This window comes from Callorhinchus milii, unplaced genomic scaffold (assembly GCF_018977255.1).
Source record: "Callorhinchus milii isolate IMCB2004 unplaced genomic scaffold, IMCB_Cmil_1.0 Scaffold1, whole genome shotgun sequence".
Classification (NCBI taxonomy): Eukaryota; Metazoa; Chordata; class Chondrichthyes; order Chimaeriformes; family Callorhinchidae; genus Callorhinchus; species Callorhinchus milii.
The window spans coordinates 87,813,998-87,841,175 of NW_024704742.1; the positions used below are offsets into that span (position 1 = coordinate 87,813,998).

At 42.1% G+C, this 27,178-nt stretch overlaps 1 protein-coding gene across 1 annotated transcript; it reads left to right on the forward strand.

The window, feature by feature from the left end:
* The first annotated feature begins 3,416 nt into the window (after nucleotides 1-3,416).
* vldlr (very low density lipoprotein receptor) lies at nucleotides 3,417-26,735 on the forward strand. The gene is made up of 18 exons (XM_042332955.1): nucleotides 3,417-3,678; nucleotides 8,612-8,731; nucleotides 11,177-11,299; nucleotides 11,823-11,945; nucleotides 13,671-14,042; nucleotides 14,955-15,080; nucleotides 15,869-15,991; nucleotides 17,256-17,375; nucleotides 17,453-17,578; nucleotides 18,633-18,804; nucleotides 19,113-19,334; nucleotides 20,264-20,382; nucleotides 20,470-20,609; nucleotides 21,650-21,791; nucleotides 22,442-22,591; nucleotides 25,231-25,311; nucleotides 25,694-25,863; nucleotides 26,182-26,735. The coding sequence occupies exons 1-18, from the start codon at nucleotides 3,480-3,482 to the stop codon at nucleotides 26,215-26,217; spliced, it is 2,664 nt and encodes an 887-aa protein (XP_042188889.1). The 5' UTR covers nucleotides 3,417-3,479; the 3' UTR covers nucleotides 26,218-26,735.
* The last annotated feature ends 443 nt before the right edge of the window (nucleotides 26,736-27,178 follow it).

A 27,178-nucleotide genomic window follows, 5' to 3' on the forward strand; every position in this document is an offset into this window, starting at 1 on the left:
ACAAACATTGTAAAGATTAATAAATGGCAGTTAAATGTTTCAAAAAATATTCTGACAATCCCATAAAACTAAATTACTGTAGCAAGATTAAACATGGAAGAATTTACTTTTATTATGAGAAACACTTCAGATTATTCACATGTGCACACTCTGGGATCTCCAAGCCTTAGCTCTTGCCAATCTGCACCTAATACTTTCCGGAATTAATTAAGCAGGATACTTCCCTCCAGGGAGAGTGTGAATACCATTCCAACAATCTATCTCTGGGTTTTCCATGTGTAGGTGGGATGCATGGAAATCTCAGTTTGGTTTGGATGCTCTTAAGCATAATGATGGGTTTCTGGATGCGTCAGATACCGGGTTGACTAAAAAATAATTATTTTAAAGCGTAAAATGTGGCACAAACATTGGAATGATTGCAATGGCTGTTTTATAAGAAGACAATGGTTTGAATTGCCTTGAAAGATATGGTTATTTAAAACCCCCGAAAAACACTAGATGCAGGAGGAAGTTTAATCCCTGTGAACAATCCCACCACATTTTACTTAAAAGATAAAATATTAGAGGGTGGGGGCAGTGTGCCAGAAGTCCCGCCCGCCAATGGTGGGGAGGTTGAGGCAGGGGACGTGAAGCAGGCTGAGCCCACTGAGTGGAGGGAGTGGGCAGGATGGTAGGGGGTTAGGAGGTCGCAGAGATAGGGGGGAGCGAGGCCATGGAGAGCTTTGAAGGTGAGGACCAGGAGCTTGAATTGTATCCTCTATGTGATGGGAAACCAGTGGAGTTGGGCGAGGATGGGGTTGATAGGGTCACAGAGCCTGGTGCGGCGATGACACGGCCTGCAGAGTTCTGGATGATCTGCAAGCTATGGAGGGAGGAGTTGGGGAGGCTGACAAGCAAGGAGTTTGCATAGTCAAGCCTGGATGTTATGAATGCGTGTATGAGGGTTTTGACGGCCTGCGGTGTGAGACAGTGGCAAAGCTGGACAATATTGTGGAGATGGGGGAAGACAGAGCGGGTCATGGCATGGATGTGGGGTAGAAAGGATAGTTGAGGGTCAAACAAGACCCCAAGGTTGCGGACTGGCTTAGTAAGGTGGAATGTGCAACCATGGATGTGGATGCTGCCAGCGCCTGAGGTGTGGAGGCACTGACGGAGCCAATCAGGAGAGCCTTAGTCTTGTTGACGTTCAACTGTAGAAAGTTAGCTCTCATCCAGGACATTCTGTCAGGACCACAGTGATCCTGGAGTCAAGGGTGGAGGCAGAGCAATACAGTTGGGTGTAATCCGCATTCATGTGGAAGTTGTAGGCGCCAGCCTACAACGGTAGCTCAGGAATCCTGTAGTTGCAACAATTAGAAACATATGGCCTTGTATTGAGTGAGCTTTGTGTTTTTTTTAATAGACACTGGCTATATTACAGGATGCAGTGGCGTGGAATATGGAAAGAATAGCAAATACCCCATGGCTGGGGAAATTCTAGGTGACATCAGCGTGGTTCAACCTTTTGGCTGCTGAATATTTTATCCTGATCGGTGAGTCCCATTGCCGCGCAAAGCCTGAGCCACTGGTGACCGCCAGTTGGACCACCCTGATTTATATCACGCATTTCTACTAAGCTGCCATCTCAACTAAGCAACTATGGAAAAGTGTTAACCAAGGGGAAAGACAAAATCAGGCTGTTTTCTGGCTCCAGTGTTCCAACATGCTATTTTGCATGAAGAGCAGTATATAGATGCAAGTTGTTGTTGTCCTGCTGAAGTTGGTGGATAAATTGCCTTGCTGGGAGCATATTTCCCTCCTAGACCTTCTGCAGTTAGTGAACAACCTAGGACATTGCTGTGCACAAATTCTCTGCCACGTTCACCCACAAAAAACAGTCACTTTACTTTACAATGTAGTTTGTGAAACACTTTGAGACGTCCTCCTGACATGAAAGGCATTATACCAAATGTAAGGACCATTATTATTATTTACCTGTATGAAAAGGCAGAGGTTCCTAATTCCAGAAATTATTAGGCACAGGTTGGCAAGGGCCAAGATTTGGGAACCTCAGAGTGTGAATTAGGATTCTGCTGGAGTTTGACCAGTTAAAACTACATAGCTTGCTTTCGAGAGCAGAGTTTGACATGGCTCTCTCTGCTTCTTTCAAACCGCTCAAGCTCTTGTCTTGTCATTTGCCATGAGGGTGTGGATAAAGGTTTTAATAGTCTTAGCAAAATAAATTTCACCAATTGCCATTAATGTTCTTCACAGCAGTTTGGCAGGGGTGGGATGTCTGGCAGAAATTAAAAATAACTTCAATCGGCAACATTCCCCTTACAATTCAGCTCTTGTTTACACACCACAAAATTATCGCTAACATTAGTAACCTGAGAAATTTCTCATCTTTTTCATATTTAATAATAATAATGATTATTATTATTATCCCCCATGGAGTCCTATAGTGTATTGGATAGAGCACTCACCTCGCAGGCGAGAGGACCTGGGTTCGATTCCCCAGTCGAGTGAAATGTTGGGCAAGTTTCCTTACCCCTATATCAAATGCAAAGATAATTATTATTATTATAATAACAGGAAGCTGGATTTTTGTTGCTGCAAACAGAGTCATCTCCCTCTTCCACCTCCTGGGACCAACACATTACAATCTTCTAACCCCATAACTAACCTCTGTCTGTGTGTGGTGGTGTGAGTGTGTGTGTGTGTGGGGGTGTGGGGATGGTATGCGATCACTGACATCTCATGAGATGAGGAAAGAGTTCAGTCAAAGACTGGTCAGAAGATAAAAAACAGTGGTACCATCATCATCATCATCATCATCAGCAGCAGCAACAACAACAACAACAGCAGCACCAAAACGATGGCATTACCTAATTGAACAGCCAGTCAGTACCTGTGTGGGTGTGTGTGTGTGGGGGTGTGTGCAACACCTCCACACAACACATTGCAATTGGCAGTGGGGGGAAACTGATTGACTGGGGGGGGGGTAAGAGGGGTTGGGTGGGGGGGGGGTTAAGGGGGGTGGGGGGGGGGTAAGGGGGTTGGGTGGGGGGTGTAAGGGGGTTGGGGTGGGGGGGGGGTAAGGGGGGTTGGGGTGGGGGGGGGTAAGGGGGGGTGGGGGGGGGGTAAGAGGGGGGTGGGGGGGGGTAAGAGGGGGGTGGGGGGGGGCAGAAACCAACTCATCCAGATCCAGCAAACCAGGCACCAACCCCCCCACACACACACCCACCCACTCCCTCCCTCCCCAGTCTCCAAGCAGCAAAAAACGTGAGAGCACCTCGCCCCTCCATGCAGTTATTTAACAAGGTAATTGGGTTAAGGAGGGACACACCGGCCAACCAGTTGTTGGGAGACAGCGGAGGAGGTGGGGTGGGGGGGGAGAGAGCGAGAGAGGGAGGAGAGGGAGAGGGAAAGGGAGGGAGGGAGAGATGCATTTAGACTGATATAAGAGCACGTCCCTGCGTCATTCCCGGCGTGTCGACATGTCCCACTCAGTGTGTTGGGGGGTGACAGGGAGAAGCGATCGAGCCGGGGAGAGCCGGCGGGCGGGCAGGAGAGGCGGGGGCAGGAGAGGCGGGGGCATGGGGCGCTCCGGGCTCGCGCTGCCGCCGCTGCTACTGCCGCTACTGCCGCCGCTGCTGCTGCTGCTGCTGCTCGTGCATCACAGCACATGGGTGGACGGTGAGTAGATGTGACTGCAAAAGGCTTTTTTTTTTTTTGCACACGCACTGGCGTCGGGCTTTGTGTGTGTGTGTGTGCGTGTGTGTGTGTGTGCATATGCGAGTGTGTGTGTGTGTGCATGTGTGTGTGTGCATTTAATTGGGAGAGGTAAAAGGAGGGGAGGGGGGGGGGGTGGACGGGTGTTGCTGATGTGGGATGAGGTGATCACACACACACACAAGGCGTCTCTCTCTCTCTCTCTCCCTCTCTCCCTCTCTTTCTCTCTCTCTGCTGTTGACTTTTAGCCACTTCCCCACTCTCAAACGCGATAAAGTAACCCGTTTCAGCTTTGAGAGAAGCCGGACTATGTGAGTGAGGTGTGTGACCCCCCCACCCCCCCCCCCCCCCCCACACACCCGCACACACACACACCCGCACACACAGTGTTGTAGCTGAGCCCTCACTGCGGGCTGCGCTGGGCGGGCGGGCGGTGCGTGTTGTTCGTGCTATCCTCTCCCTCTCCCTCTCTCTCTCTCTCCCTCTCTCTCTGCTGTGGCTGAGCTGCACTGTATTTTTATAATGTTTCGTGTGGGAATCAAGAATGTGTCTTTCTTCTTCCTCCCCCCCCTCCCCCCCCCCCCCCACACACACACACACTCCCACATCATCCCCTCCCGGGAATGCAGTCCTACTTAATACTAAAAATAGCACCGATTTAAAGGGGTAATAGCTGTAGCCTCGAATCCTGGATTAGATGCCATCTGTAGCACTGGTCTCTGTAGTACCGCCTCTCTCTCTATCTCTCTCTCTGTCTATTCTCTACCTATATTTATCTCGTGGGGTCCACTGGAAGCCGCCATTGCATTGGTGGTGGTGGTGGGGGGGGATATAAATGCAAAGTTAATGCACAGATTCCAAGGCTTTGTCATGTCACCTTTCACCAAAAGACTGTCCCCCTTTTTGTTTTGCAAAGGACTGAGTCTGGTCTGAGTTCAGGGGCTGCACCTCCTCACTCGCTGTCTGCATTTGTTCTCTGAATGGCTTGAGTCACAAAGAGGTTTATTTTATTTTAATTGTTTTTTTTCCCCCCCCTGTATGCCATGGAGTGCAATGGGGTTTGCTGTCTGGCACCGACCCCTTCAGGTGCCTGAACTCCAAAGCCCACGATTGTGATGCAAGTGTAGAGCATCATTGCGTTATTTGTGAATGGATTTGAGTGTTTATTCTAAGTGGAGGTGTGTTCCTCCTCTTAATTGCAGGAACCTTGTATTTCCTGGTGCTGGAAAGTAGGCTGAACAACCCTCTTCCCCCCACCCCCCCACCTCCTTTCCATTTAAACAACTGCACGAATTGCACTAAGAAATCTCCAAACTGCCACCAAAAGTGATCACAGCCTTTGAAACTGGCGATCCCTTCCTTATGCGGGTGCAAGTTGCTCTTAACGTTTATCTTGAGCAAAAAAAAGATTAATTTGACGACTAAACTACTTCGCTTTCCTTCCTCTTTTTTTCTCTCTCTCTCTCTCCCCACCCCCTCCCTCCTTCCGCTCCAATTTGCCACGAGTTTACTTCAAAGCATTCCCTATTCCTATAAGGGTCACTATTAATATGACTGAGAAACAGCTGACTGAACAAGCTGGATGAATCCAAGACAGGCAGAATTCCCTGGTCTCTCTCTCTCTGTTATCTGGCCGCTGCCCTTGAACTGGGTTTGGCATAAACAAACCAACTCTTACTTGTGGTAAAGTGACTAGTAAATTGGCTGCCGCGTTCGCCCACAAATATACAGTCAATTCACTTTACAGTGTGTTCTGTGAAGCGCTTTGGGACATCCTCCCGACGTGAAAAGCGCTATATCAAATGCAAGGATTATTATTATTATTATTAGTGCAACTTCAAGTCCAGTAGTTGATCCTTTCTCTCTCCAACCCCCCTACCTCCCCCCCACACATACACACACTAATTGTTGCTCTCTTTTAATGGAGTTGTGGATCAAAGGCAAGTTGTCTCGGCACAGCTCGTAAGTGGAACAGAACCACGCCACTGCTGTCATCACACTGCCCCACTTTAGATCTGCAATTCTCCCATGTCCCAGTATCTCCCTGTAAGTGTTGCAGCATTTTGGTGGTGGTGGATTTATAAGCAATATAAAATACCTTCCTGCCTCCTCTGCACGTTTTACTGAAATGTTGCTGAACTACTTTTTCAGAGCATAAGACCCGCCTCTGAAAGGAATTGGGTAGCGATTTGGGTCTTTGTATCCAATCCACAGCCAGAACCACCCCCACACAGCCTGCCCTGACCAGCTGCTCGGTCAATGTCTGCTCCAAACTTCAAGGTTTAATTTGAGCCTGTATTTTCAGGATCAACTAGCTAATCATGACTCTTTTTTTTTTTGAAGGGAGTCGCTTTCTGACAAAAGCATTGATGCATACCAGCTATTAAAGCAATCCCCTTTTGATTATAACTGCACCATTTAATTCCCTTCTCTCCATAAGGCATCCCTAATTTAGGCGCTCATTGAAACATTGAGCCTTCAAAAAGGAGACTAACTTGTGGAGGCAGACGGTGCTCTCGGTGGCAAGTGTTGTGGTTTCAGCAGATTAAACTATCAGTTATCCCAACACAATGGCCATGGGTCTTGCCAACCTTAAGAATTGGATGATCGGGGCGCGTCCTGGGGAGTGAATAATCCATTCCAAAAGCGGGCAAATTTCTGTGACTAGGTGGCATTGCTACCTGTCAAGTTTACATGCTATTTAACATGATGATGGGTTATTGCATGTGTAAGACACTTGGTTGAACCATATCAAAGTGATCAGGATAATGCCTCAACGCAGCAGTGCTGGTCTCTGATATTTCCTCTATAGTAATAATAATAATAATAATCCTCGCATTTGATATAGTGCTTTTCACGTCGAGAGGACGTCCCAAAGCGCTTCACAGAACATACTGTAAAGTGAATTGACTGTATATTTGTGGGCGAACGCGGCAGCCAATTGCGCACAGCAAATTCCCACAAACAGTCGCAGATTGAAAATGGCCAATTATTGGTTTTGGAGGGATTATTATTATTAGGCTCTGTGTGGAGTAGGAAACTTGCCCAAGGTTTCGCCCTCTGCCTGGAATTGAACTCCGGTCTTCTCGCTTGCAAAGCGAGTGCTCTAACCACTGAGCTACAGGACTCCAGTGGCCTAGTGTGCCATAGACATGTCAGTGCTATTGATGTGACTTTTTTTTGTCGTGAGGATGACATCTTCCTGGAAGGAGATTCTCTAAGTTCCCCAACAAGTGAAATTTCAAAGCTGATTGACTCCCATGACTGTCTCCTCTTTGAAGTCCAAATACTTCCATGAATTTCTGAATTTTGAGGAAGTAGGAAAAATAATATAACCAGCAGATAGCACTCTCTCTGCTGCTGTACTAATGACCCTTGTCAATAGGAAATTGAGTGAGATGTGAGCTAGAAACCACCTATAGTTTGCTCAAACTAAAGATTACTGTATATGATAAATGTCATTGGGTCAGCCTGGCTTGATTGCTAGTGCTTTTGCCTTTGAGTTTGTGGGTTCAAGGCCCATGTATGGACTCTGACATCAGTCTATGCTGACACTCCAGTCCAGTGCTGGGGTGCACCACTTTATTGAAGGTTCTATCCTTTTGGATGAGATGTTAAACTGAGTTCCTGCTGCCTGTTCAGGTGGGTGTTAAAGACTCAACAACCTTATTAGTAGGGAGTTTCTCTGGTGTCCTGGTCAATAATCCCCCAAAATAAAATTGGTGGTTTGCTTCATAGCTGTTTTTTCTGGAACAATGCTATGTACAAATTTGCTGTTTACTTTCAAAAGCTACTAGCTTTAAGACTTGCTCCTGATATAGGTGACGTATTACATTTTAGGATTATTATAAAGAACAGCAAAACAAATTTGTTTGAATTGCTGGAGGCTAATTCCAAAGTTGAGCAACCTCTTTACTTAATCATATTGTGCATAAATATGTTGCTTCAGTGTCACTGATTTCTGTGAGGCTGTAATTTCACTGTCCCTGTAGACTGTCAGATAGCTATTTAAGAACCAAATAAACTAGAATTGTGCTGCTATGCAGACAAACTCACTTTGAGGTGCTGATCTTGTATCTAGAATATAAATAAAGATTGCACATGTCCTTATCAATCTGTTTCCTCTTGCCACAGCTTTACTGGGACATCATAAAGCTTGAACAATTGCTATCAAAGTAAAACAAAGTAGTGTTAAACTGGCAACTCAATGTGGTGAACATTATGTTTTAATGTATTGTGTCTTAAGTACACATTAATCCTGCTTTAATTAAACTACTCATTAAAGTATGGATTAACATAATATTTTTTTAAACCAGCCCCAATCTGACAATAGCTCACTACAAAAGCCTATGTTTGATCTCTTGAGCAAGCAGCCAAGTTTTCAAATGCTGTGTAATCTGCTGCTTCACATTCTTGTGGAAGAGTTGATCAGCTAAATGAAATATTGTTCAAAATGAAGTGTTCCCAAATGTTTGTGTTAATTTGACCGTCTTTTAAACAAGATGTGATTTTTAAAAACTAATGCTTTTTGTTAAAATAACTCACCTCACAAGGGACACGTTAGGCAGATTTCCTTACTCCGTATGCCTTGTTAGTTGATTGGTGAATTGCTTATCCAGAATAATAATCCCTTCAAAAAAAATAAATTGGTCACTCAATCCATGACTGTTTGTGGAACACTGCTGTGTGCGATTGGCTGCCAAGTTTTCATTCACAAAACATGAAATCAATTCGCTATACAGTATATTCTGTGAAGTGCTTTGATATGACTTGAAGATGTGATAAGGTACTATATCAAGATTGTTTATTAAACATATTAAAGCTGGTGAATGCTTGTTAAATTCCTTTTGGGCTGTAATTGAAGCATTAAAATTACATTTTTTAAAAACTCCTGAAGGCTCAAGAGTGTCTTGTGAGGAAACGCAGTTTCAGTGCAGAAATGGACGTTGCATCCCTTCAATATGGAAATGTGATGGTGATGACGACTGTGTTGATGGCAGTGATGAAAGCTCCTGTGGTGAGTCTTGAACTTTCAAAGTTTTTTTTTACATAATGATCTAACTTTGAAGCAAAGAACCATGTATTTTTAAATGAACCTGATGCATACATAAGGGAGAAGGGTCTAGTTGAGGGGAATAGGAGGGGTGGGATCTTGTGTGGATTCTAAACAGACTAATTTAGTTAGTTCTGTACCACCACTCTTCTCCCACAAAACAGTCACTCCACTGTACATTCTATAATGTGCATTGAGATGTCCTCATGACATGCAGTATCAAACATAAGTGTTTACTGTATGTATTTTACTGAATTCTTGGTCCTTTCTAGAATGATGGTTAGCTTTCACGGTTGTAAATTGCATGTTGGAAAGTATTCTGCTTTGCTCTTCTAATGCTAGCTCAAGTGGCGGTATTCTTCTTCTGATACAGAATAGCTGCCAAGATCTTGTCAAATGGTACTAAAATGTAGTTTAAGTAACCATGAGCCCAAAAGCTTTGAACCAGTGTACTATTAAAATCCAATTAGTATAATGAATATGAAGTCTAAGAATATCCATGTTTGCCCTTGATCAACTGTAAATCTCTTCCAACATATGGGAATAACACTTTTCCAAGATCTGTTTATTTCTGACAAAGCACAGGTGACCATAAGATGCTTTTTTTCAAAAAAAAAACATTTCCACCTGTAAAGGTGTCTGTCAATCAGAATGAAATTCACTGGTCACTCTGACAGCTATTGGTAAAGTATTGAACAAGCTTTAGAATCTGTCCACAAACCAATAAGATCAGTACTTGTGTTAACAAGTGATGTTTTATTACTGAAGATTAACTTCAACCTTTTTAGTTCATGTTTTATAATTGTAGCTGGCTGACCTGTGCCCAAAACACTTGGTGCGCTTCAACCTTTTTCAGCAGAGTTCAACATCAGCAAGTACTATTAGAGATGGCATCTACTGTACTTAATGGTACTCTGTATTCAGGCTTAGTGGCACACTTGCTCACAAAACAGGCACTCCACAAATATATCCTCTGAAGTGCTTTGACGTCTTGACATGAAAGGTATTATAATGACTGCTGTTAATAAATTGATCTTGTATGAATGCAGTTTGGAGGTTTTATGATAGCAAAACTGCTTCAATTTTGGACTAACTAAATTTTTTGAAATTAGAGCTTTGAACTTGTAAGCATATGATGAAAGGTGATGTATAGAAATATTGAATGAATGTTACTGCACCTGTAGCATTTAATTTAGAAGTAGTTGTATACAATGTTTGCCAAAATGAAATAGCATTGACTAAAATCTAGTTCAGAGCTTCATTGACTCCCCCTACCTCTAAAGGGAATCTTCCTTGCATGTCAGGTGTTGACATGGGGTCGACTGATTGAACCATTGACTGGGGTATTGAAAAATGACATCAAGTTGCAGTCCTACTGGCTTGTTGCATTGGTTACTGGGGGTCCTCTTTCCACAACTTAAGGAAGCTGAAAGTCATTGCCAAGCTCAGAGCATCTTTGACCTGAAGCCTCTGCCTATGAAGGCAGTCTTCAGGACAAAGCTAGACTGCAGTATAAGATCGTAAAAGCATTTTGAACACATCTTAGCATTGAGCACTGCTCAATGGACTCTTGCTAATCTCAATGTATTTACTGTTATAGCATTTAATGAATTTTACAATAACTACTCTCAATCCCAATATGAACTATTGATTTGTGAGTTCTAATCCATTGCATTATAGATTTGTATCTTCTTCTAGCAGCGATATTTCAATGTAACTATTTGTAGGCCAGACTGTAAACTATAAAATTACAATGCATGTAATTGAAGATATTAACATAAGCTATATCAAATGCAAGTACTGTATCATTGTTAAAGTGCATGGCCTGTTAGAACACACCAATGGCAACCACCTATATACTCCAACTTCAATAGAGCTAGGCTATTCACACCTGGGTCTGAGCAAAAAATGTATCCCTCGTGTAAACTTATTCTAGCAGTAATTAATGAGCCCATAAATGTGGCAGTCAGGTTATTTGAAGCAATAAACCTAGACATGATGATGTACAGTATAAATTCTCTGTACTGTGATGAGGCTACAATAAACTCGGTATTGGAACTACTAACCTGTATTGAACCGTCAAAATGCTGACTTAATTTTAAGGCTTATTCCTTGTTCATATAGTTTTAAATCAAGTGAATTCCAGTCTTTTCAGAAGTGGCAAAGGGATCTTTCTCCTTGCAAGACTATGGGAGTGAATAAGACCAGCTGAAGGAGGCTTGGGTGCCAGGTGACCTTGCCCTACATGTTTTTAACTTTGGTTTGTGTTTTACTAGTTTAGAATTTTAAAGCTTTCCCACTGAGAAGGAAATCACAAAGCTTTTGATAGCTTTAATTTGTAAAGGCATCAGTGTTGGACAAGGTTGTTGTGCAGTTCTATTTCACTCTAAATGGTTTTCTTTTATTTAGCAAAAAAGACCTGTGGCCCATCTGACTTTGTGTGCCACAATGGGCAATGCATACCTGATAGATGGCAGTGTGATGGTGATACAGATTGCGAAGATGGATCTGACGAAAGTCTAGAAGTTTGTCGTAAGTTTTTCGTTTAATACAAATGAACTATTCACCTGCTGTATAGGTTTAACAGATTAAGTCTGTACATGATTTTCTTCACTCCTAGTAAAGCGATGACCATACAAAAACATTTTCATACAACCATGCTGAAGCTACTGATCCTTCTAGTGATGAGCCTTTACTTATCAAGTTGGATGACTGATTTTGTAGCCTCGCCATCTGTTTAATCAGATTGGCTGCCCTCTTATACACATGAAATGTACCACCTCAGCATTCAATGCCTTTTACAGTAAGATTTAATATGCAATAAGCTACAGTACTACAATTACAGCTGTAACGAATAGTGGCATCTTCATAGGCTGCCTGTGACCTGTCTGCATTATATAGATCTGTGTGTTGCTGATACAATTTTAAACTAGGAAGGGGCATAGTTCAAATTGCACTACAGTATGTGGATCACTGAGCAAAGAGGAATAATTTGTTGGTTGATTTTCTTCAGGAAAATGCTCAGTTAAACTCTGACATAACCTTTCCCTTTCAGAATTGAGGACATGTGGTGTGAATGAAATCAGCTGTGGCTCTGCATCCCTTCAGTGTATCCCTTTTCCATGGAGGTGTGATGGAGAGATGGACTGTGATAATGGTGGTGATGAGCAGAACTGTGGTAAGTTAATAGCAGGTTTAACTTTGATTTTAACTTTGACTTTAAATCTGTGCTTTGTTCGACCCTCCACTGTCTTCTTCCCCACATCCAAGCTATGACTCCCTTTGCCTTCCCTCACCTCCGTAACATCGCCCGACTCCGCCACTACTGCACTCCTCAGGCCGCTGAAACTCTTGTTCATGCCTTCACCACTCCAGGCTCGACTATGCAAATGCCCTGCTTGTCGGCCTTCCCAACTCCTCCCTCCACAGGCTGCAGATAATCCAGAACTCTGCAGCTCGTGTCCTCTCCCGCACAAAACTGTGACCCCACCCCCCCAGTTCAAGATACTGATCCTCACCTACAAAGCCCTCCATGGCCTCACCCTACCTCTGCAACCTCCTAACCCCCTACCAACCCGCCTGCTCCCTCCACTCTGGCCTGCTCCACATGCCCTGACCCACCCACCCCATCTTGGCGGGAGAGCCTTCAGCCACTCTGCCCCCAACATCTGGAACTCCATCCCCCAATGACTCCACCTCATCCACAACAACAAGATTGCATTTATAGATGCATCCCCTCACGGAGGGTCACCCCTCCTTATCCTCCAAATCCCGCCTCAAAACCCTCTTCTTCGACCATGCCTGGGATTGTGGAGTCCTGTAGCTCAGTGGTTGAGCACTCGCTTTGCAAGCGAGAGACCTGAGTTCAATTCCAGGCAGGGCGAAACCTTGGGCAAGTTTCCTTACTCCACACGCCTAATAATAATCCCTCCAAAACCAAAAACAATAATAAAATTGGTCATTTTCAATCTACGACTGTTTGTGGGACATTGCTGTGCGCAATTGGCTGCCGCGTTCGCCCACAAATATACAGTCAATTCACTTTACAGTGTGTTCTGTGAAGCGCTTTGGGACGTCCTCCCGACGTGAAAAGCGCTATATCAAATGCAAGGATTATTATTATTATTATTATGCCATCAGCCACCCCCCTTCCCCTCGCTTCTCCCCCGACCCAGGCTCAGGCCTAAAATGCTGTACTCTGTCCAGTACCTTGGGATGTCCTCCTGACGTGAAAGGTGCTATATAAATAATCTTGTTGTTAAAAGCACATGTTGTAATATTTAAGCAGGAGCATACTTGCAGACCATTACATTTAATACACATTTCTTTTGCTCTGCTTTATTTTGACTTGTTTTTCTTTAGTGTACAGAGTTCAAAACTGAAGCGCAGGGCTTCAAAGCATATTACAGTAACCAGCTGCATTAGTTCTTACTATAAGGTCCTATTTGTCAATAAATCTAGGGAGCATGGTTATGAGCCACAAGAACAGTGAAAGGAGAACTTGAGACAAATTTTTCAACCAGAGAGTTGGGATGTGGAATGCCCTACTGAGATAAGCATATGAAATAGGGCTTGAAGGGATATGGTAATGAGGTGGGGTAGTGGGATTGAATTGATCTCCTTGCTCTGAGTCAGTGCAGACTCAATCGGTCGAATGGCCTCCTGTTTTCTAGATTTCTAAATCTGCTGCAGTCTACATCTGACTCCCAAGAGTGAATCTTTCAAGGCCAATGTCACTTTCAATGCAATTGAATTTGCCTTGTGTGTGCCATATTTCAAATCAAAGCCATTGTGGAAATAAACGGTTGCTCACAATAATAGAAGTTTATGGATAGTGGAAGGAGCAGACTACTTTATGGTCTCAGGTGGTATAAACCTAACTTTCAAATGTTTTATCTTTCAGGACAGCTTACTTGCAGTATACTAGAGTTTACTTGCTCCAGTGGCCGGTGCATTTCTAAGACCTTTGTGTGCAATGGGGAGGATGACTGTGGTGATGGAAGCGATGAGCAAGAGTGTGCTCCACCTACCTGTGGTCCACATGAGTTTCATTGCAATAGCTCAGAGTGTATCCCCTTCCGTTGGGTGTGTGACAGTGACATTGACTGCATGGACCAATCTGATGAGTCAGCAGATCACTGTGGACACACAATTCCTCCTCTAGTGAAATGCTCCACCAGTGAGGTTCAGTGTGGCTCAGGGGAATGCATCCACCGCCGATGGTACTGTGATGGAGATGCTGACTGCAAAGATGGAAGTGATGAAATTAACTGCCGTAAGTGGACTGTCAAATCTTTAATAGCATATTTGCCAATGGTTGCTTTACCTCACCGAGGGACTTGGCCGTTTTAGTTTAACTGAAACAACTTTCATTTTTCTAAAGTAACCTTGAGTCTTGACAGTTTTCAGGTCCTTTTATCCATCTTTTGAATAAAATGTTAACTGAGGTCCCATCTGCTTGTTCAGATAGATGTTAAAGATCCCATGGCATTCTTCAGAAAGAGAAGGGAGTCCTGGCCAGCAATCCCCCAAATAAATTTGGTCAATCACTCTGGCTATTTGTGACACATTGCTGTGTGAAAACTAGCTACTGTGTTTTGCCCACAAAATAGTCAATTCATTTCACAATATATCTTGTGAAGTGCTTTGAGATGTCTTGACAACACACGGCACTATATCAAATGCAAGGATTAAGTGAAGCATGGCTGCAAAATGTGCCAACCAGATACTGGTATTTATTCCAATACAATGAATGTAAATTGCTGGGATTTCAAACGTTTAGTAAAGACCTTTGGAAGAAATGATATATAACCAAATTGCCTCTGCAGTTTCATAGAACTTAGTCCCATAGAATATAATTTATTTTATTGCTAGAAATTTTCCTCACCTACAAAATGGTCACTATGCTTTGCAGCGATATCCTATGCAAGGATGATTTACTCATATCCTAACCAGTGCTGCCTGCTTCAAACTTCACTTTACATCTTAATGTTTGAATGGGTCAGGTTACATGTCATAGGAATAAAGCCTTGATTTGTTTCATATTTGCTGCTTGTACAAGTAATGAGAGCTTTTGTAGAAGACCAGCAATGGCTTCATCTAATACCTATGACCAACGTAATCCAAGGTAAAGCTACTGTTCAGCTAGTAACAACTTTTTTATGAAATGTATTTTATTTCTCCTCAGCTCCTCGGACTTGTCGACCTGACTACTTTAGATGTGGTGATGGTAGCTGCATTCATGGAAGCAGGCAATGTAATCATTTTAGGGACTGTATTGACGGTAGTGATGAAGTCAGCTGTCAAATGGTAAGTGCATGTTTAGGTGTCGGTCTGGCTCAGTTGGTAGCGCTTGCCTGTGAATCGAAAGGTTGTAGGTTTCAAACTTTGCATGAGACTTTGAGCTCATAGCCCTGGCTAACACTCCCAATGTGGAGCTTAGAGCACTGCTTTGTCAGAGGTACTGACCTTCAGATGAGATGCTCAACCAAGGGCCCCCCATCTACCTGATTCGACGTATATTAAAAATCCTGTGACACTCACTATTCAAAGTATTCTCTAGTTTTTTTTGTTTTAATAAATCCTTTGCTGTGCACAAATTAGTTGCAGCGTTTGCCAACATTTTATAGAAAGTGTGTGCTTTGAGATGTTCTCAAGGTGCTATATCATGCACCTTGAGAATGTAAAGTCCTGTAGTGTATTGGTTAGAGCACTCCTCTCAAGTGAGGACCTGGGTTCGATTCCCAGGCAGGGTGAAACCTTAGACAATTTTCCTTCCTCCACATGCCTCTGTTTACCTAGCAGTAAATAGGAACCTGGTTGTTAGTCGATTGGCAGATCGCTTTCCAGGTGTAATAATTCCTTTTTTAAATAATAATAATAATTTGGTTACTCAATCCACGATGGTTTGTTGGATACTGCTATGCACAGTTGGCAGCCACATTTTCCCACAATCAATTTACTTGACAGTATATTCTGTGACGTGCTTTGAGATGTCTTGAAGATGTGATAAGGTGCTATATCAAAAGCAGATTATTTTAGAATAATAAGGTCACAACTACAAGTAATACAGCAGCTTTCTGATGGGTCTGTATTTTACAGTTACAGAATGTACAGGGCCAACTAACTTCAAATGCCAAACTGGAGAATGCGTAGACATGACCCTGGTATGCAACAAACAGCGGGATTGCAGGGACTGGAGCGATGAGCCTCTCAAAGAATGTGGTAAGTGGCTGGCCCTTTTGATTTCAATTTTTTGCATGGCTGCTCATGATGCTGAATGTTTTTTTTAAACTTGCCTTATTGATGAGCTAGTCACTCAGTGCCCTTAGATATAATGAAAAACAATGTTCCAACTCAAATTGTGATGCTCATCCTTGAAATGTGGATTATGACCTATTTAATGAAATGGAGAATTTCACACTGGGTAAATCTGACCCTGTAGTGAGATCCAAGATGCAAATTCTGATATGTAGAAAATGAAAGTCCACTGATCTAATTCTTAGAAACTACTTTAAATTGTGGGTTAAAGAGCTAGTTAAAGTCTTAGTGTGGCAGTCTGCAGTGGTTTCTTTAATATGGCAATTCCCTCAATAGCCTGTGTTGTATTTAATTCCACTCCATGATTTGAACAGATGACTTTAAAATGGCTTTTACTCAGCACCTTGAAAATGTCTGTCTAGCTTTAAACATCAGGAAACCACTTTCACAATGAATTTATGCATCTGCTTTCTAAAACTTGTACCACATCTTTGAAATCGCATCTTAGTTAACTAGTTTGCGAATATTTCATTTGATTTCAAACAAACTCAAATGGTAGATCTTGTACAAGTCTTGGCATTGAGGAAGCTGTATATTGGCCTATTGATGATACTTTAAGACATCACCACCACCCCCCACCACATGTGCATGAGCACACACTGCCCTTAGTAGGGTGGAAATTGTGCAACAAACCTGCAGATGTAGATGGGAGTTATTTTAAAATTCAAAGGTTTTGGAAATGTTAGAAAATGGGGAGGCTGATGGAGCCTGACAAGGATTGGGTGAGATGGCATATGAAGCCTGGTGTGGGAAAGAATGCAGGCCTCAGAAGTTCTGGATGAGGTTATGCTAGTAATATTGCTTAAGCAGATTATGCTACTAATCCTGAAGAAAGCAATCTACCTGGCAAGTAAGCAAGCATTTTCAGTATTGTTAGAGCATTGACTCATTGCTTTAGAGCCTTCAACTGTGCTACCATTTTAAATGGTTAACTTCAAAGATGGGGTACATTTTTAAATAAACTGCATACTGTATGTTAAACTATTGCCTGTGTAAGCAGTCTTCACTCTAATACTGGTTTAAGCCAAATATCATGTCAAGTTCTACGGCTGTCTTTGGCATCTAAGCCCTGTTGAGCATCGATTGGGAGTTCAGTTTGCTTGGTGTTAAGGGGCTACTGCTTAGTGTGAAAGGACTAAAGTAATGGTCCATGACTTCTCTTCTGCAGGTTTAAACGAGTGCTTGGAGAATAACGGTGGTTGTTCCCACGTCTGCAGGGATCTGGTGATTGGTTACGAGTGCTACTGTCCTCCTGGCTTTAAGTTGGTTGACAGAAAAACATGTGGGGGTAAGTTGAGGGTTTAATTGCTGTAAGAAATAGTCTACTTTTTAATCTGTGAATCTCAAAGTTTGTTTTCTTTACAGATATTGATGAGTGTCAGAACCCTGGAATATGCAGTCAAATTTGCCTTAATCTGAAAGGAGGCTATAAATGTGAATGTCGTGCAGGATATCAAATGGATCCAGCTAATGGGGTTTGCAAGGCAATAGGTAGGTACAATCAAAATTAACCAAAGTGAGACCAAGTAGCCTTTAGCCCATTTAACTTTGATACTGGATTATGTCAAACTTTCCTTTACCATTATTCTCAAGTATCCAGTAAAGCTGTAGGAAATCTTACTAACCTGATCAATTAATTAGTCTTAAATTCTGTTTACAAATACAAGACTGGTTACATTGTCGTTTAGGAACATAGGTATTAGGAGTAGGCCATTCAGCCCCTTGAGCCTACCCCGCAATTCAATAAAATCATGGCTGATCTTCTAATCTAACTACATCTGCCCGCCTTATCCCCATATCCCTTAATCCCTCGATTTGTATCTTTCCAAATGTTTGCAAATCTAAATGAAGACTAGAAAGGAAATAGACTTCTATGCAGATGTCAATCTTGTACTTGACATGGACTAGTAAACCTATCCTGAACACTAAAAATGAAAGTAATTAATCTAGTTTAACAATTTACATAGCACCCTTAAGCAGGATTGTGTCCCAGAATGCTTGACAGTGACTGAGCACGACACAGCACCTGGGGAGGTGACTAAGTACAGTTGAAGAGGAAGGTCTTAAGGAACAACCTGAAGATGGGCAAGGTGGAGGGAGTGTTCCAGAGTTTGGAAGCATAGTGCCTGAAAGCATGGCCACTGATGGTGCAACAGAGGGGCGCGTATGAGGGACAATCAAGAGGCTGAAGCCACTTTAGTTAATTCCTTAATTCTAATGTTTATTCTTAAACTTTCAAATAAATTCTTTGCCAGTTTAAATGTAGTGTTCTTAATTCTTCGTATTAGTGACTTGTCAGCATTGGTTAGTTGTAGATTCTGTTCGAATTCAAAGTCTCGCATCTGGCTCAGGTGGTCAAATGCTCCACTTGGATGTGGGAGGAGTATTGCCCACATTATTGCTCTTGTGGATAAGAACCACCTTCAGTTACTGCATAATATTAGACTAGATTTTGACAAGATATGAAACACCATTGACCTGCTGAGAGTCCACGTATCAGTTGATAAGCTGAGTATCAGTTTGCTGCCTTCTGTTTCTTGCACAGGAAAAGAGCCCTACCTGATCTTCACTAACCGCCGTGATATACGGAAACTAGGTCTGGAGCACAAGGAGTACACCCAGGTAGTTGAGCAGTTGCGAAATGTTGTCGCACTTGATGCTGACATTGTAGCACAGAGGATCTTTTGGGCTGACATGGGACAGCGGGCAATCTTCAGGTAAATACAAGTAGTGAGCAGGAACCTTTAAACCAAACTATTCAATTTGAGCTACACACCACCTGTAAATAATCACTCAAATCTAAAACCATGAATTGTTTGCCCAATCACCTTTTTATATATGTTCAGATTCATATTTTTTCCTCTACAAAATAATGGCTTTATTTGCACATCACATGGCCCCATCTGATTGTATTCAAATTGATTTTTAGATGCAATTTATAGTTGTGTTAATATGGCTAGACTGGCCTAGGAGTCTGAAACCTGCTAGATTAATTTGTAGGAATTAACAGTCATTAATCTTGCAGTATATCCATGGACCAAAATGGAGCTGCTATTGGAAAATCTAGAATAGCTGAGGTCCAAATGCCGGTGGGAATTGCTGTGGATTGGATCTACAAGCACATTTACTGGACTGATGTGGAAACTAAAACGATATCTGTGGCTACCTTCGATGGAACTAAGATGAAGATTCTTTTTGACTCTGACCTAAGGGAACCAGCTTCTGTAGCACTTGATCCACTATCAGGGTACTGCAAATTTTGTTGTATGTCATCTAGTTTCTGTTAAGGAATGTTCTTTGGGTGAACAGTTAAAATGGCACTAATCTTGCCTGGATGCAACTCCAGACCCAGCACCCCCTCTTGTCTGTTGTTACACTTTGTCTTTCATTTGTGATGAGACATTGCAAATTGGATGCTTTTAACATGTTACACTGTACACAAGTCTTGAATTCTGTTGATTTTGAATTTCAAGTTGATGGATCACAACATGATGAAGCACTATTTCAAATGCAAGGATGATTATCATCACCCTACATCGATACTTCAACGATGCATGAAGACTTTCTCCCTGTCAACTAGCTTGCATTCCCCTCCTAACTGGCTGTTCTCATTATAGAACACAGCTGGAACAGATTTAGCTGCTGTTAACAATTCACCTCATTTTCAATGAGTGAAGCACTGATTTAGATGATGTAGGTTGCTCAAATTACACTGAAAATATCCTGCAAATGCTGGAAATGTCAAAATGAGATTCTTTTCAGCTTTTGACACCCCATCAAAATCTTAAGCAAGTTCTGCTTGCACCTTCTAAGATGTATATGCATGTGATGCATTCTGCTTTTCACAAAACTGCATACATCCTACAAATTGTAGCTGATCTTGACCTGATGTGGTTTACATACAGTTTTGCCTGCAAAATGGTCCATTCACTTTACAGTATATTCTGTGAATCACTTTGAGAGGTCTAGAAGCTAGATGCTATATCAAATAGAAGGATTATTATTACCGGTCTGTATACAGGGTCCTGCACATGAGACCTGTCTGATGTGCAGCTGACTCCATTTTAAAGCTGTATTTACACCATTGGCTTATTTAGTACAAAGTCTTTTTTTTAAATTGCATCCCCTTGATAGCTAAAGATAATCACATTTACTTGTTTTACTTTTTTTAAAAAGGTTTATTTACTGGTCAGATTGGGGTGAACCAGCAAAAATTGAGAAAGCTGGAATGAATGGTGTTGATCGTCAACTTCTGGTTTCCACAAATATTCAGTGGCCAAATGGCATTGCACTTGGTAAGTGTATTGAATGAAAGTACTTTTATTTAAGTTTATGCTTCCAATAAATAGATCAAATTTACAATGTTCCAACATTTTTGACAGATCTTGTGAAAAGCCGACTTTATTGGGTTGATTCAAAGTTGCACACCTTGTCAAGTGTGGACCTCAATGGTGGGGACAGAAGGAGAGTGCTCCTGTCACAGAGATTCCTTGCTCATCCTTTTGCTGTTGCTGTGTTTGAGGTAAGGCATTAAATGTTTAAATCATTTTATTAGAGGCAGCAGCCTTCAATTAAGTATTCAATTTTCTGTATTAAAGTTTGAGTGAGACTGAAGTACATCAACAAATTGGATGTCAATTTGAGCAAAAGGAATCTGAAGTTAAATTGAGGAATATGGGGGGGAGAAAGTTGATTAGCAGTTGTGTATGGTGGGCTAAATGGCCCTTCTATTGCAGTAAATTCCTGATAACTTGATCCTATCTTAACTTGTCACCACTACTTAAGTATTGAATGCTGTCTATCAACTGCATTTTGTATTTATACATGTGCTTAACTTGCTCTTTAACTCATCACTTGGTATGTTGAGTTATCAGCAGTTTACTGTACATTACCTGGTTTTGACATTTCTATCTGGGGCATGAATTGCTGCTTCGCTGTTAGTTATTAATGCACATTGCAATTTAGCAACTTTCTACTTAAAATAATCTAACCTTGTGGGTATATACATGACTGCTTTCAGTATTATTACATTCCCAAAACAAGTGTTTTTTTAAATTATAATATCCAAGGGAGGGGCAGCTAGATTTAGACAGGAAATGTCTCCCATCAGAATTGCACCTCAAAGCTTTTTTGTCTTCCATAACACCATATCTCTAGTGATTTACACTTATGTAGCACCCTCCACGCAGGGTAGTGTCTCAGAGCACAGAGTCAAAAGACCAGTGACAGGGGGGAAAATAATTCCTCTCCAGCTCACAAAAATGCAGTTAGCAAACCAACATGAGCATTACTCCACATCCCCTTGTACACTGCTAAACCACCTTGTCATCACAGGGCAGCTTAGACTCCAGCCTGTTACTGCTTTTTTTATTTCTCCCCCCTGTTGCCTTTCTTAAATTGTGTAATGGCTGAACTTGAGTAAAATAATGAAAGGCTACTGCTACTTGTAGACTTGCTTAACCAATCTAAGGAAGGGATGTGAGATCTTTTATTTCCATGAGCATATGTGGGTCTTATGTATTTCTTAGTAGTTGGATTACTTTAACACAATGGTCCTTCCAGGATCAGGCCTTCTGGACTGATGGAGAAAATGAAGCCATCTATGGAGCCAACAAGTTCACAGGCGAGGACGTGACAATATTGGCCTCCAATTTAAACGAACCTCAAGACATCATAATTTATCATCAACTAGTTCAGGCACCTGGTAAGCAAACTGCACCTGCTAGAGGGTTCTTATAGTTCACTATTGGGCAGTAGACTACTTCAAAGTTAGCTCAAGGGCATCAACTATCAGCTTCTTCTGTGATGTTAGGCATTCAGGATCAGCTGGTTCTGAGTACTGTACTACATAAAGCAGCAGGACTATATCCACTTAAAATAGTCTATCGTAGTCTTCAGTTATGTGGAGATTAGAGGCTGGGATTGTTCACCTTAGAGCAGAGAAGGTTAAAGGGAGATTTAATAGAGTTGTTAAAAATTATGATGGTTTTGGCAGAATCCATAAGGAGAAATTGTTTCCACTGTCAGGTGGGTTAGGTAACCAGAGAATACCGATTTAAAAATAATTGGCAAAAGAACTAGAGAGGAGATGAGGAGAACTTTTTTTTAAAAAAAAACAGTGAATTATGATCTGGAATGCAGTGCCTGAAAAGGTGGTGGAAGCAGATTCAATAACTTTCAAATGAATTGGGTGTATACTTGAACATAGAAAAATTGCAAGGCTTTGGGGAAAGAGCAGGAGAGTGGGACTAGTTGGTTAGCTCTTTCAAAGAGTCAGCACAGGCACAATGGGCTGAATGGCCTCCTGTGCAGTAGGATTCTATGATTCTGAGTGCAGTTTTATTCCTTTTGCAGGCAAAAACTGGTGCAATGGCAGCTTGCCAGATGGTGGTTGTGACTACCTATGTCTCCCTGCCCCTCAAATAAGTAGCCTTTCTCCAAAATACACTTGTGTGTGTCCATCAGGAGATGAGCTGCAGGAGGATGGCCAGCACTGTAGAATGGGTATGTATGAAGCTCTTTCTCCAGGACAAAGATCTGGGCATAGCTAATGTTCTAACAAGCCATTGAAATTCTACTTTAACTAGAGTACCCTTTTGTCAAATGAGACTTGTTACAATACATAACACAACTTAAATTTAGTGTTTGGGGGCAAGGGGAATAAAAGCAGGGTAGAACACAAGAAAATCTATTGACTTCCCCTCAAAGCTTCATTCCAGTAAGCTTATGAAGATGTATGTGAACTGCCTCAGTGGCAGTCTGCCTCAGTTATTGTAAAAGGGTACTTTAAAGGCTTGTGAAGTGCACTATGCTCCACTCTTTGTAGCCAGTTGCACAAATTAGGCAATGCTGCTTTTCTTGATGAGATTGAAATGTTGTGCAAAATCTGTAGCTTTGGTTCTATTGTGCATGGCTTATCTAAAGCTACAAAGAAATGCATTGCCTCTGTTTTTGGTGCCTAAACACACATTTAAAGGATCCATAGCTATACATAATATTGAAATGAGCATCCTATGTGTAGTGCTTCCATATTTCAAATTGCTTTCACTCTTCCAGCATTGACCTTTGCTTTTCCATCTTGGAACTACTTACCTATAATCTTCTATAGCAACTGGCAATTTCAGTGTATTGTCATTTGGTGTATGTCCTGTAATGGTCTTGTTCCTCTTTCTGTTCAGCAACTGGAACTACTGAATATACTAAACCCTTGGTTCCCAGTGGTTCCTCAAAAGATTTTGGTTCCTATGCCACAGTTTTGCCTGGTTCTAGAGGTAATGCAGAGTTTTAATGGCTCATTGTGGCATGTTTCGCATTGTACACAAAATGTAAGTCTTTGCATAGGTTTGAAATGCACCAAACTCCTGCTTGAGTTTATTGTCTTGATGATTTACTGTGATGTGAAAAAGTGCTTTAATTCAACAATAAACCTGCTCAGCTAGGATGTAGGCAAGGTGGTTCACTTCAATATTCAAGTAAGGGTTGCATTTAGAAATCTGGCAGTAATGATCATGGTTCTTATCATATTCAGCTTGTCATCATTGGGTTCTGCTTCTTGGTTTGAAAAGCCTCCCTTGCCTTAGTTTTGAGACCAAGGTGAGAAATGGGTATCAGCCTAAAGCACCAGTAAAGTTGCCAAGAATCCGTTTTAAATCCATGTCAGTCAAAACAGTAACGCTTCCTATTTCATCAATAAATATTTTAACTGGCCAGTAAACATTAGCATTGTGAAACTAGCCTTTAATTTTGCCTTAATTCATTTCCTTTAATTCCTCAATCCCTCTCCCCACTTCCATCTCCTATCTCCCCATAATCTCTCTGCTGCCCTGGAGTTATCTGAACTCCTCCCTCTCTGGCCTACCTCCTGTACTGATTTACCTTACCAAATGACATTTTGTCCATCTATGACTCCCTCTGAATCTAGGGCTCCCTCTGCCTCCTTGACCTCTCTGCTGCCTTCAAAACTGGATGACTCCATTCTCCTCCACTGCCTCTCCTCTCACCTCAACCTTTGGAGTTTTGTCCTTGAATGGTTCAGGTCTTATCTCTCACATAGTCTCCAATTTGTCTCTGCCAATGGTTTCTCTTCCAGCCCTGCACTGTGTTGTTCCTCAGGGCTCTGTCCTTGGTCCCCTTCTCTTCAACCTCTACATGTTCCCCCTTGGTGACATCATCTGCAGACATGGGGTCAACCTCCATACGTATGTGGACGACACCCAACTTTATTTCTCTGCCTCCACCCTCGATTCCAGGACAACTGACGTTCTGACACTGTCTGTCTGACATCAAGTCCTGGATGAAAGCCAACTTTCTCTTGCTGAATGATAGCAAGATTGAGGCTCTCCTGATTGGCTCGCACCAGCACCTCAGGCGCTGGCAGGATCAGCATCTACTGTTGCACCCTCCCTCACCAAGCCAGTTAGGAACCTGGGCATCTGGTTCAACCCTCAACTGTCCTTTCACCCTCATCCATGCTATGACCTGTTCTGCCTTCCCCCACCTCTACAACATTGCCTAACTCCGCCACTGCCTCAACCCTCAGGCTGCCAAAACCCTCATACACACATTCATCAACTCAAAGCACAACTACAGAAACTCCCTCCTTGTCAGCCTTCCCACCTCTTCTCTCCACAAGCTGCAGATAATCCAGAACTCTGCAGCTCGTGTCCTCTCCAACACCAGGCTTCGAGACCCCATCACCCCCACCCTCGCCTGGCTCCTCATTGCTCGGATAGAATTCAAAATCCTCGTCCTCACCTTCAGGGCCTTGCCCCTCTTACATCTCTGACCTGCTGACCCCCAATTAACCTGTCCACTCCCTCCGCTCAGCAGGTTCCAGCCTGCTCCAGGTCTCCTACCCGACCCACCCTACCATCGGCGGCTGGGCTTTCAGCCTCTGCCCCCACTCTTTGGAACCCCATTCCACAATCCCTTTGCCTTGCTGCCTCTCTTGCCTCCTTTCAAGCCATGACTCAAGACCCTCCTTTTTGACCATGCCTTCAGCCGCCCTCCTACCCCCACTGCCCTCCCTCATCCCAACCCTGCCCCCCACGCTCAGGTCCTGATCCCTGACTGTTCAGTACCTTGGGACGTTCTTCCAACATGAAAGGCGCTTTACAAATGTAATGTTGTTTATTCTATTACAGATTCAAATTCGAGCGCTAAGGTCAGTCCTGTAAACCAGTCTGGAAAAGCACCAACAGCAGCATGGATAATCCTTCCTATCTGTGAGTACAACGAGTGAAACTTTTTTTCGTTGTGTCAGCACATAGGCAATTTAACTCCAGGCATATTCTTCAAGCAGTTAATGTATCTTTCAGAATTAAGCTTATTTTTTTGCATGCAGACAAAACATGAGAACCAAGGTCCTATCTGCCTGTTCAGGTGGATGTTAAAGATCCCATGGCCTTCAAAAAGTGTCCTATCCAACAATTCGCCTCTAATTTTTAAAAATGGTTTAAACATTTACTTTGTGGGCTATTTTGCTGCTGCTTTCATCAAAAGTCACTGCATCTACAATAAATCCTCCTGTGAAGTACTTGAGATGTTTCTCAAAAGATGCAACATCAAATGTAAAGCTTGTATTAATTCTAACTTGTCTCTGTTTAGTGCTTTTGGCAATAGCTGGTGTAGCCGGCTACCTATCATGGCGCAACTGGCAGAGCAAGAACCTGAAGAGCATGAATTTTGACAATCCAGTCTACCTGAAAACAACTGAAGATGACTTGAACATTGATCTCAATAGACAAGGGCAATCAGTCGGTCATACCTACCCTGCAGTAAGTAGACATTTGTCTTCAAGTGGAATTTCTACCCCTGCGTGAACACTTATTCTGTTGGTAAGACCATTTCCTCTCGTGTCTCTCTTCGCCCCCCCCACCCAAAGCCGGTTCTAATGGTATTCAGACTTCTGCTTTGGTCCTGAGAACACTTCTTATGGGGAAACTTCTCAACAATGTTAACTTCCGGCCTGCCTACTTAATGTATAGCTGTCTCTGCACGGGTGTGTCATTCAGTCCATGCCTTGGCTATTGCAGCAATGGAATAATATACTGGCTTGCTTTCAAAATGTAATGCTTTTGCATCTTGTTTATTAGATCTCCATTGTCAAGACAGAAGATGACATGGCTTGATTATTTCAATGTCTTCAGCCCACACAACAGTTTTTGGTAAGATTAATGGTTTCAATAAAATAATGCAAAAAGCCTCAGATGCAGTGACATGCATATGTAGTTTATGTGGATGTTCTTGTAATCTATTGATGCAAATGAGATTCTGAGTATGTAAATATTTTGTAAATCCAACTAGTATTCCTCAATCTTCAGCATTGAGTGATCTGCAAGCACTTTCACATGAAGACATTAAAGCATGCATTTTCCATATAATCTGTACTAAAACTATGAACCTGTACAAATTTCTGTAAATACATTGAGTACTTTACTTACTGTGTAAATAATTGTTAATATACATAGGACAGTAACTTTTTGCAATGGTTGAGACAGGAATGGGGTATGAAACTGCCAAGGATTTATAAGAATTTTATATGTGCCAAAAGACAACTTTATGCTTCTTGTAACTTACAGAAATTGTATCTTGGGAAAGATTTAATGTTGTAAACTTTTCACATCTGAAATAAAAATGCTGCAAATTGTATTTGTGCATATTTTTACTTTTTTTTTAAAGCCACAGATTTGATACAAGATTTGACTCTGGATACTACTCCCATTTAAGGAGCTACTGATTGTCTGCTAATTTCCTTAATTATATAATTTTCCTGGCACCTTGCCACAATCCAAAATCATACACTGCCTACTCTAGCTGAATACATTTTAAAACTTGAAAATCTAACCACTTCTGTTTTTTAAATTCATTTTATTTTTTTCAAATCTGAACAAAACTGCTGTGCAGTTAGCTGCTGTGTTTCACACCCAAAATATACAGTCACTACACTTTAGTATATTCTTTAAGATGCCTCATTGATGAGATAAGGCACTATATCAAATGCAAGGATTGTTATTATAATAGAATGATAGTACAGAAGCACCATCAATTACAATCTGTAAACTAAGTGAGGATGTGGTTGATATTATGACT